Consider the following 11,376-nt stretch of genomic DNA (forward strand, 5'->3'; position numbering starts at 1 on the left):
GGGGGGGGGGAGAAGAGCTTCACTTCCTCTACCTCCCAGCACACCTGTAATCTCAGTACTTGAGTCTGAGACCAGGGACAAGGCTGGCCTTAGTCAGAAACCAGCCTTGGCTGCATAGCTAAACAGAGCAACCAACTCACAAAATAGGGGCTACGGGAAACTACCCCTGTGTACTTCCAACTTGTCCAATGTGGAGAAATGCATTCCCACACTTCTCTGTTAACGACGACCTGGCTTACTGGGAAAACACAAGAGTGGACACTGTGAAATGGTATGAAATCATCCCAGTGAGAAGTGCAGACAGACAGACAGCTGGGCCTCCCAGAGGCAGCTCAGTTGAGAGAGTGGCAAGTATGGCAGACTTTCAGAACACGCCAGTCAGGTGAGCTCTCAGTGAGCTCCGCTCTCGGGCTCCGGAGCAGATTCTAATCCACTAAACTTCCATTTATGACATAGCTTGTGCGTGTTGGCGGAGGGTTCAGAAGAGTGACTGACTGGAGAGTGTTTTCTCAGTGGGGTGTAGTTTACTGGGAGAGCGTCTGCCTAGCACACACGAGGCCCCCGGCTTACCCTCAGCATAAACATACACCACTAAACCAAAAAACCCCATCTGACCAACTAACCCGCAACACGGTGCTGGTCAGGGAAGCACACTGCGGTGTACCAGGGAGGGGACAGAATCCAGTCCCCGCCAGATCTGATCTGCAGTTACAGAGCTAAGAACCCAGCTACGGGATTCATGCCGAAGCTGACAGACTGGTGGAGGAGGGTTCCTGCTAGGATTCTTTTGTGTATACTTGAGAATTTCTGTAACAAATGAAAAATTAACTAAGAAGAACAAAGCGGTGGTTGATGCAATAATGACTTTGGGAAGATAAACTGTACATGGGAATAGCCTATGCCACACTAGTAGCAGGGGGATAGCCTACACCACCCATAGTGACAAAGAAAAACCAACCAACTATGCAACAAATATATTAAAAATACACAAACACACCCACAGGAGACATGTCAGCAAGTCACATGACAGCCTTCCCTAGCATGGTCTTCCCCAGGGGACAAGAAAGTGAGCAGTGGGGCAGGGTGGAGGGCAGGGGAGAGAGAAAGTCTTGCTATGGAACCTAGGCTGGCCTTAAACTCTGTCTGTGGTGCAGGCTGGCTCATGCTGAAGCCCTTTCTTGTTTGTGTAAATCACATTATGGCAGGCTCATGACAGAACTTCCTTTCCCTCCCTCCCTCCTTTCTTCTCTTCACTTATTCATTTATTGAGACTGGATTTTTCCTGTGTAGCCCTGGCTGTCCCGGACTTACTCTGTAGCCCAGGCTGGCCTCAAACTCACAGAGATCCCCCTGCTTCTGCCTCCCGAGAGATGGGATCACAGGAGGGCACCAGGATTTTAAAGATAAGCATGTGGCACAGCGTTATTAAAGAAAACCGTGGAGGCTGGAGAGATGGCTCAGTGAGGAAGGGCAGGCATCTGGTGTACAGTGAGGACTGAAGTTTGAATCCCAGCACTCATGGAAAACCTGTATCCTCAGTGCTACAGGGATGGAAACAGGCCACACTCACCACACACACCACACACACCACACACACACACAAGAGCAGACAATCTTACTTGGCACTCATCACTCACTTGGCGATGGCCTCGTCCCGGTCCCTGATAGCCTTCTGAAGCTGCTCCTTTGGCTCCTTGTCCTCGGAGGTCACTCTGAGTCGGTCCCTTTCTTCCTTCAGTGCAGTCATCTCCACACTCAGCAGTGTCACCTAGCAACAGATCAAAGAGAGATGTCTGTGATAACACTGCTGCGGCTGCGGCGCATTCTCCAAGGAAAGGGCAGCCAGAGTCCAGCAGGACGGATCAGCAGGTAGAGGTGCCCGCCATGTAAGCCCGAAAACCTGAACCCAAATAAAAATGGGAGTCGACTTCTTCCTCAATCTTGAGGGGCTGGGGAAATGGTTCAGCTGTTAAGAGCACTGTGTGCTGGCTGGTGAGATGGCTCAGTGGGTAAGAGCACCCGACTGCTCTTCCGAAGGTCCGGAGTTCAAATCCCAGCAACCACATGGTGACTCATAACCATCTGTAACAAGATCTGACACCATCTTCTGGAGTGTCTGAAGACAGCTACAGTGTACTTACATATAATAAATAAATAAATCTTTAAAAAAAAAGAATCACTGTGTGCTCTTTCAGAGGACCCAAGTTGTTTCGTTTTGTTTGTTTGTTTTGTTGTTTTGCTTTTTTTTCAGTATCCTCAGTACAGGTGGCTCTAACTCCACCTTGAAGGTTCCCAACATCCCCTTCTGATACACATAAAATTAAGGATAAAATAAATCTCTGAAAATAAAAAATTTAAAAAGATGTCTACAGGTTCAGGGGCATGTATGGGGAATAGGCTGGTCCTGCAGTTATGTAACAAGACACCTCCCCGCTCCCCATAGAGGGAGGCTGAACCTAGTATGTAGCCATGGTTCCAGAATCCCCCATGTCCTCAGCATATCATACCCCTGCTCTGGCTGAGAGACTCCGGCAGACAGTGAAAGAGACCCCCACCATCCACATCAGGGCTCTGGAGCAGCTTTGGAGGCAGGGTCTCAACTTCTGGCCCAGTGTGATCTCCCCATTCAGCTCCACAGATCAGAGCCATACGGGATTTCAACAGTATGCTCTGTCAGTCATGTGTGATCTCACTCATGCTCCCCACCTAACATCCCAGAGTGTGGCCACAAGTGGCACTTAATCCTAAAACGCCCATCTGCTGATCAGCTGATAGTCTGAGGGAGTCATGCATCCACAGCTTCACTACGTGGGGGCATCCCTGACTGTGTGTCCTGCTGGGGGGACAGAGTATGACCTCAAGCTAGAAAAGCTGCTTGAAGAAGCCTTTTGCAGTCTGGTGTGAACTAGAGGTGCCACCCCTTCCCCCTCCACACACACACATACACACACATACACACACACACACACACACACACACACACACATATGCTGTAGACCTGTGAGATGCAAAGCGGCACCTGAGCAGGGACTGGTTCTGCTCTTCCTGTTTGCGACTGGAGCTATCAATCCAGCTGTTCCAGCTGTTGATCCTACAAGCTACTGGATTTAATGCAGTGCATTTATTTTACTGAAGTTACACAAAGCAAATGTGTTGTGTGCAACCAGTTCTAGCGATTTCAAAATGTGTTATGCAATAAAGATCGATAGGATCAAACATGAACAGGGATGCCCAAACACACCCTCTTGGTAAGTATTACACACCCACTGACATTTTTCCAAGGGAGGATCCATCCACGCAGGTCTGCTCCCTCCGATTAAGGGAACGGCTGCCACCTTGACTCCATGACTAGACTGAAGATCAAGGTCCCAGACAGAGCCAGTGGCTACTTAGCATGAACGTAGAAGCCATCCAATGATAAGGCAGGAAGACAAGAGAATTTTATGTGTATGGTGAGTGTGTGTCTGCTTGTATGTCTATGTGTCCACTAAGACCAGAAGGGTGTTGGATCCCTGGAACTGGAGTTATAGAAAGTTCCAAGCTGCCATGTGGGCGCTGAGAATCCAACCCTGTCCTCTGGGAGAGCAGCCAGTGCTCTGAACCATTGAGCCTCTCTCCTAACCTCAAACCTTGCGTTAAGTGCCCAGTAAGGAATGTGAGGACCTGGGCCTTCTGCTCTGCAGACCAAGAATGCTCAATTTTCCCAGGAAGCTTTGGGAGCCTGCAGGTTAGAATTCCCGCAAGCTCTCATTTGCATATTCATCCAGCTCGGCGGCAGAGGTGACTGGGGAGGGGTGTAGCTTTACCCTTGGTACCAGCAGCTTCAGCAACCTCACTGCCTGCCCAATAACCCAGTGGCTTCAGGATAACTGAAGAAGGAGTAGGCAGGCTTTGAAACCACACGCTGGGCATGATACTAGATAGGACCATCTAACACCTAATGTGTGTCAAACAAAACTCCAGAAAAGCTTTCCACTGTGGTCTAGAAAACCTGAAGAAGCTAGAGCCCAACAACCAACTGCTTAGGAAGGGCTGTGGAAATCAGGAAACAAAAATCTCCCACAATGAGTTTACGTGAGGCTTAAACATGGTGAAGGTCCCCCTGCAAGCTCTAACCGTGGTTGTGGGCCGCGCCCTTCCTCTCTTCACTAAGGCTGGCTCTGATGGCTGTCACCCAAGTGGGTCTGACTTATCTACACACGCACTTGTTACACCCCACAGAGGCCCTCATCATTACACAGCACTTAAGAGCCCACCCTTCAAGCCACGTCACTTGGTTTCACCACCATCTGAGCCTCTGAGCTCCAGCTCTGTCCAGTGGCCTGTGCTAGGACCGCCAGGGGAAACCCTGAGTCCGCACTTGCGCCGGTCAGTATGGGGGCTGTGGTTTGCCCGACTGGAAGATAACATGGGGATGTCGTCATCACCACGGTAAGGTGGAGCAGAGGGCGCGGGAAGGAGAGCAAGAGATGAGCAATGAGTGAGTGAAATCTGCCCTGCAACTGAAGGATGAGCAGGGGAGGCCTGAGCAGGGGGAGGCCTGAGCAGGGGGAGGCCTGAGCAGGCGGTGGGGGTGGGGGGTTCGGGGGCTCCAGACAGAGGCCAAGCTGGAGGGGACACACCTGAGCGTGTGCACAGTGAGGAGTTAAGACGAAGGAGGCTGGCAGTGTGCGGGAGCACACAGTGGCCAGGACCTGATGACTGCTGTCTGGATTTGGACGCTGCCCACAACTCATATGAAGTACCCTGTTCTCAAGCCACGCTACAGGAAAACTGCCACTGTGTGGAGGTGGCTGGCTGTAGGTATGTGCGCCATGTGTGTGCCAGGGGCCCACGGAGATTAGGACAGAGTGTCAGCACTGGAGTTAGAGTCGGCTGTGACCCACCATGTGGGTGCTGAAGCTGAAGCTGGGTCCTCTGTAAGAACGACAAGTGCTCAACTGCTGAGCCATGTCTTCAGGTCCTGGGCGCTTGTCTTTTCTAGTTTGCAATTAATCCCGAAAACCCAGTCCATCTGCTGGTATTTGCTCTGTACTCATCAATGCCAAGGGGGATGGTAAGAGTAGAGAACACAGGGGTGGTGGGCACCAGGAGGGTCTTCATGCTGGTTGTTAAGATTTTGCTTCACACAGATAATTAGCACTTAAGTAGTTTGCACTCTTCTACTTAACAGTCTGGTTAGTGTTTGAGGGAGCAGCATGCAGCATGCCCACACTGACTTCTGGCCCAGTTTCCAGGGGGTGTAAAGGACACCTCCAAGTGGGAAGCAATGGGCTTAGAGACCAGTGCACTGGTTGGATGAGGCTCAACCTTTGGCCTAGCTGTTCCTGGAATTTCAGTTCTCTAGGCTGCGGGTGCCCCACAGCCATCGATTGAGCACATGTGGTAACCAGCAGGCTCAATGGTGGTCGGATGGGAACCAACCACTGTTCACGTTGCCGCACGAGGCACAGCAAGTCCTTAGTGTCCACTGCTGTTGTCACAGTCATCCTGAACTATGAATCCCATCTGAGCACCAACCCCACCTTGGGTGCTGGTGTGACTCCCATGGCTATCACGTCGGTGGCTGTGGGTGTGGTCGAGGGCTTTCTTTTTTGAGTATTCTGGAAAAGACGTCCAACTCTCCACTTCATATGGAGCATGAGCGGAGCCCAGAACACTCTCTGAAAGGGAGCTCACAGGACCTGGACTACATCAGTCATCAAGCCAACTTCTGTTTTGGTTTTCTTTTCTTTTCTTTCTTTTTCGAGACAGGATTTCTCTGTGTAACAGCCCTGGCTGTCCTGAAACTCACTGTGTAGACCAGGCTGGCCCTAAACTCAGAGAACCACCTGCCTCTGCCTCCCGAGCGCTGGATCAAAGGTGTGCGCCACCACGCCCGGCTATCGACTTCCGTAGTAGAGATGGCTTCCTAAGTTCCATACCAAACTCCAGACAACCCATATTTAAACTGTTTCTCGATGGAACAAGGGCCTCACGCTGATAAGCAAAGTAGCCAAAGTAAAAGTTTTAGAAAATCGTCCAAACATTAATTAGTAAGCAAGCACTTGTTTTAGTAAGTCGGAGCACTGAACTATGCTTAGGAGGCCGAGAGTTCAAGGCTAGTAAATGCAACCCAGCGATGACACTCCATTTCCAGACAAATCCACCAACAATACAAGTGTTAATGTAAAGAACACAGAGACAGGCATCAGGTGGCCGAGGCTTGTGTGAACTGGTAATGTAGCTAAGGATGACCTTGAATTCCCAATCCCCCTGCCTTTACCTCCCAAGGGCTTTGATTACATACATGTGCCACAGACTCCAAAGGACCTCTAAACAAGCTTTCCCTTTGGGAGTGCTGGAGGTTAAAGTCAGGCCCTTACGGTTGCTTGTCAGCGCTCCCACCACTGAGCTAAACCTGTTCAGAGAACATCTGGATCCAACTGTCTCTTGTATCTTATTCTGTCACTTTAGAAGATCTGTCCTTAAGACTAAATCACTCTCTGAGGACCATGGACTTTAGGAGGAGCATGCCTTGGGCTACCTAGCTCACTCCCCAGTACATGACCAGGAGGAAGCCACAGCTGTGACCTCCATCCTTGCTTCTGGCCTCTCACAGAAGAGCAGTAATGGCTGGAGGTCGGCCTCCCCATATTCGTCCAAGAGGACAGTGAAGAGAGAAGGGTTTATAATGAAGGCATCTAAAGTGTGACCAAGGTGAGAGCTGTGTCAATCCCACACAGAAGGGTGGGAGCAGTGGCCCAGGACAGCTGGAGGTGCAAGCGGGACTATCTGTAGGTGCTCCCCAAGTTGTCACTCCCCCACAAGAGTCTGGTCCAGAGGAAGCTTGTCTCAGGACAGACCTCACAAGCGTCTTTCTGGGTGGCGCTTCTAAGTTCTTTAACATCTTTCAGATCAGAATATCCATGTCCTTCAGTGTCCACAGGAGAGAGAGAGGGCGCGCGTCACGATCAAACAAGAAAGGGACAGTAAGGACAACAGAAGTTTCCAGAGCTGGAAAACAGGCTCTCAGAGGGGATGACGCCGACACCTTAAAGACCAGTTGTTCCTCAACAACTCCCACAACACAACCTGGAAGCTGTGGCTTTCAGTGGTCAGCACCCAGTTCCTCAACTCTGGGTCCCAGGGCCCTCGTCTCACACAGGTGGGCGTTTTAGATAAAGGCCCGGGCACACTCTCTGCACTGCGAAACAGGGGTGCTCACCTGACTGTGGAGTTGCTGTAGCTCTTCTAGGCTCTGCCTCAGTTTACCCCTCTCTCCCTCCATGAGCTCCCTCAGGGCTCTTGAGTCCTCAGTGGTCTGCCTTATTTGCTCTTCTAAGGAGTCATCGTCCATCCTCCGGGTGCTCTGACAGAGAGAGGCAAGCGGGTGTGGGGAGGGAGGAGCGAGCAACAGTTAGTGGGAGAGTAACAGAGGAGGAGACACAATGCAGAGGACAGAAAGATGAAGAGGAAGGACAGACGACAGGGAGGATGACACAGGTCGGGCAAGTGCGACTTGGGTTTAATTCTACCCTATAAGAGTTCGTTTTTACTTCAAGCTTTGGGAGAAACAGCTGCGTGCACTACGAATGGCACAAAGCACTGACATCTTCCTTACCCCACAATGACCTGTCCCCCTACCGTCCACTCTACAGATGCATCTGTCCCCATCTGACTGCCTCTACTATAACAGAGACCTAACTCTTCTGTTAGACGGGAGATGGGTGAGACGGGAGAGAAGCCAGGGGGAACCCATCAGACTGGGCACGTGCCAGGCCACCGGGGAGCCAGGGGAAAGCTCTCTCCTTCCCGCGTGAGCATCAGACTGGGCACGTGCCAGGCCACCGGGGGGCCAGGGGAAAGCTCTCTCCTTCCCGCGTGAGCATCAGACTGGGCACGTGCCAGGCCACCGGGGGGCCAGGGGAAAGCTCTCTCCTTCCCGCGTGAGGCCTCGCTCACCTCCTCCACCTTCTGTGCTGAGACTTTGCTAGAAAGACGCCTTAGGGTTCTTGTTGTTGCTTTGAGACAGGGTCTTACTATGCAGCTCTGCTTGTCTTAGAACTCACTATGTAAACCAGGCTAGCCTCAGAGTCACAGGAGTCTGCCTGCCTCTGCCTCTGCCTCTGCCTCTGCCTCTGCCTCTGCCTCTGCCTCCAGAGTGCAGGACTAAAGCTGTGAGCCGCCGCGCCTGGCGAGCCTTAGTGCTCACACTCTGCCCGCTCACTCTTACCTCATCAGGACCAGCCGCACAGGGACAGCCCGGGAGTTTACCTAGACAACTAAGTTGCTAAGCAAACCCTCCAACCCAAGGCCCCCGGTGCCTGTGCATAACTGTATGGTGAACTACACGCTAATTATGCCACAGTGCTCCTGGTTCTCAACCTGGGATTGCAACCTCCTTGGCTAACTTCTATCTCCAAAAGTATTTACATCATGACTCACAACACTAGCAAAATTACTGTCATGAATGAGCAATGAAAATAACTTTACAGTTGGGGTCACCACAACATAAGGAGCTGTATTCAAGGGTTGCAGCGTTAGGGAGGTTGAGAACCCCTCTCATGGTACTTGCAGGAAGGGGACCATGGAGACTGACTTCCTGGTTCCTGGTGCTCAGTACTCTCAAACAAATGGCTCAGGATCCCAACAATAAGTGACAAGGGAGGCAACAGCTCGTCTGCACCGCATTTCCCCTGCACGCCCACCACGCCCCGTGGCGGGCCCTTACCGTGGGCTCCACGCCGTCCACGATGCTCTGGATCAGTCTCTTGAGGTCATTGAGGGCGGTGCGCAGGCTGCCAGCAGGCACGTCCTTGGCCGACGAGGTCTCTGAGGACTCGTCCATGGACGAGTCTGTGGACACGGCTGAGTCGGCGCTGTCATTCCCTCGAAGGTGTGAGCAGAGATAGCGAACCTGGCAGTAGGCTTCCCAGAGCTGCAGCCTCAGCTGTGGCACAAAGTGTTACCATCACTACAGGCTCTAGAGAGGACCCGGTCAGTTAGTACCTAAGCCCAAAACACAGGTACCTGAAACCCGCTTTTTAGAAGCAAGGGTTTTGTTTTTTTAAATATCTTTTTAAGAAATAATACTTAGTCCTTCTTAGACTTTCTTTTTTTTTCTTCTGAGATAGGGTTTTTCTATGTAGCCCAGGCTGGCCTTGAACTCATATAGAGATCCACCTGTCTCTGCCTCCTGAGCTCTGGAAATGAAGGCGTGTGCCACCCCGGCCATGCTCAGTTCTTTTTGAGATTACTATGTATGTAGCCCTGGCTAGCCTGGAGCTAGTCTGCAGTAACTGTCCTGCCTCAGTCTCCCTTGTGCCGGGGACCAGCTACTCCCAATTCTGATTTTCCCTGCTCTCTAACCCACTCACCCACTCATCTGTCACATAAAGCATTTCTGTCACCTATGAGTAGCTATACGGGGGGAGAGCCTGGGTGGGAAGGATTGTTGATGGAGGCATAAAGAGGCAAATGGCACAGAAGGGATGGCTCTGGGTCACCTCGGAGGCCCAGGGGAGAGACTGAGCAGGACACTGAGCTCTGGTCTTCTGGGCAGAACGGTGCTGAGGAAGATGAAAAGAACCTGGGGCCCACTTCTGCCAGCCGGTGGGGACGTGAGCACCTGCTCTCTCTCCTGCTCCAGCTCCTCGGCCTCCATGCTCTGCTCCATCTCTGACAGCAGGGACGTGCTGGTCGCGGCCGAGCTCTGCAAGCTCCTCTCCTCCGTGAGCTCCTCCACCTTGCCCTGCAGCTGCCGGTAGGACAGCCGCACCTCCTGGAGCTCCAGCTGGCTTTGGTGCAGCTGCAGGGAAGAGAGCACAGGCTGGGCAGCTGAGCCACACCGCGGCAAGCTGTGCCCACGACTGGACCCTGCGGCTAGACTGGCCAACAAGTCGCAGAAACACAGAGGCAGGAGGGACATGGATCAGGTGGTATGGGGGATCCAGTGAGCAAGACCCAGCTCTGGGAAAGTCAACCCCAGCTCTTCAGAAATCTCAGGGGGAAAGTTACTGGAAGAACCTAGTGATTCAGAAGACTGTGATGGCACACAGGCACACAGCTTAGCTTCAAGACAAGTCTCAACAGCAGCGACAACCAAACCAAACAGAAATCTCAAGATATGAACCAAGTATAAGAGGCTCTGTATCTTGGTTTAAAAGGCAGAGTGGCGCAGGCCTTTAATCCCAGCACTTGGGAGGCAGGCGGATCTCTATGAGTTCAAGGCCAGCCTGGTCTACATAGCGAGTTCCAGGACAGCCTCTGAAGCGGCAGCAGCCTTGGGTGACTTTCCCTGGGAACCACTGTGTCTTGTGGCAGACTTCTGCTGGTTTGGGGGACTGCTAATTAGAGGAGGCTGGCTGGAGGTGAGTGACCCACAGGGGCGGGGCTCAGGTGCTCATGCTACAAAGCTGGGCAGCAGGCAGCAGCAGGCATGGCCCAGCATTATCAGAGCAGAAAACTAAGCCTGGCAGCAATGGGGGACCACAGTGACTCTATCACTGGAAACACCAAACTCTGGTGACAATGGGAGCAATCACAATTCTCACTCCCAATGAGAGCTGAGGGTGTACACTTAGCCAAGTCCCTAGCAGTTTCCTTTTTTTTTTTTTTTTTTTTTAAAAAGAAAAGAAAAGAAATTTTATTATTATGGCTCAAGTCCATGTGTTATTTATGATGTATGTGTACGAATACGGATATGACCTTGCCATGACAAACACATGGGACCTGTGCTTTTAACTGAGTCAACTTGCCAGCCCTCCTTAGCAATTTATTTGAATGAAGTTAAACATGAACTCTTCAATGATCCAGCAACTCCATTCTGAAGTGTGTGTTCCCAACGAGATTAGACACTCAGAAAGAGTTGCTGTCTCAAGCAATAAAGTGGAGGGGTCTGGAGAGATGATTCAGTGGTTAAGAACACTGGCTGCTCTTCCGGCTGACCCAGGATTGATTCTCAGCACCCACATGGCGGCTCACAACTGTTTGTAACTCTTAGTTTATGGAATCTGATGCCCTCTCTTGGCTCCTGAGGGCACTGCATGCACATGGTATACAGACGAGCAGACACAACACCCATATCCATAAAATAAAGGTTAATAACAATTATAAGAAGATGAGACAGAGGGTGTGGTCTGGCTCAGCAGGTGGAGGGATGTGCCGAACAAGTCTGATAGACGAGAATTTGATCCCTAGAACCCACAGTGGGGGAGGGAAGAGCCAACCCCTAAAAGTTGTCCTCTGAGCTCTGAGTGTGCTCCACGGCAAATGGGCTCTCACACTCACACACAGTAAATAAGGGGAAGGCTGAGGAAGACTACAACACCAATTTCAGGTGTCCACATTCTCTCTCTCTCTCTCTCTCTCTCTCTCTCTCTCTCTCTCTCTCTC

At 51.5% G+C, this 11,376-nt stretch overlaps 1 protein-coding gene across 6 annotated transcripts in view; it reads right to left on the reverse strand.

The window, feature by feature from the left end:
- Window positions 1-11,376, reverse strand: part of Bicdl1 (BICD family like cargo adaptor 1) — an 84,488-nt gene that overhangs the window by 6,077 nt on the left and 67,035 nt on the right. For 3 of the 6 annotated variants that reach the window (XR_003842956.1, XM_029533632.1, XM_029533631.1), the window contains 4 exons: window positions 9,611-9,790; window positions 8,714-8,932; window positions 7,208-7,351; window positions 1,638-1,768 (listed from right to left, as the gene is read on the reverse strand). Coding sequence is in view for 4 of the 6 variants with exons in the window: in XM_029533632.1 (XP_029389492.1) it covers window positions 1,638-1,768; window positions 7,208-7,351; window positions 8,714-8,932; window positions 9,611-9,790 (674 nt within the window). In the remaining 2 variants the exon portion in view is untranslated. The remainder of the gene's footprint in view (window positions 1-1,637; window positions 1,769-7,207; window positions 7,352-8,713; window positions 8,933-9,610; window positions 9,791-11,376) is intronic. The other 3 variants (XR_003842957.1, XM_021186707.2, XM_029533633.1) reach the window with 1 other exon arrangement.

This window comes from Mus pahari, chromosome 23, assembly GCF_900095145.1.
Source record: "Mus pahari chromosome 23, PAHARI_EIJ_v1.1, whole genome shotgun sequence".
NCBI classification, from domain to species: domain Eukaryota; kingdom Metazoa; phylum Chordata; class Mammalia; order Rodentia; family Muridae; genus Mus; species Mus pahari.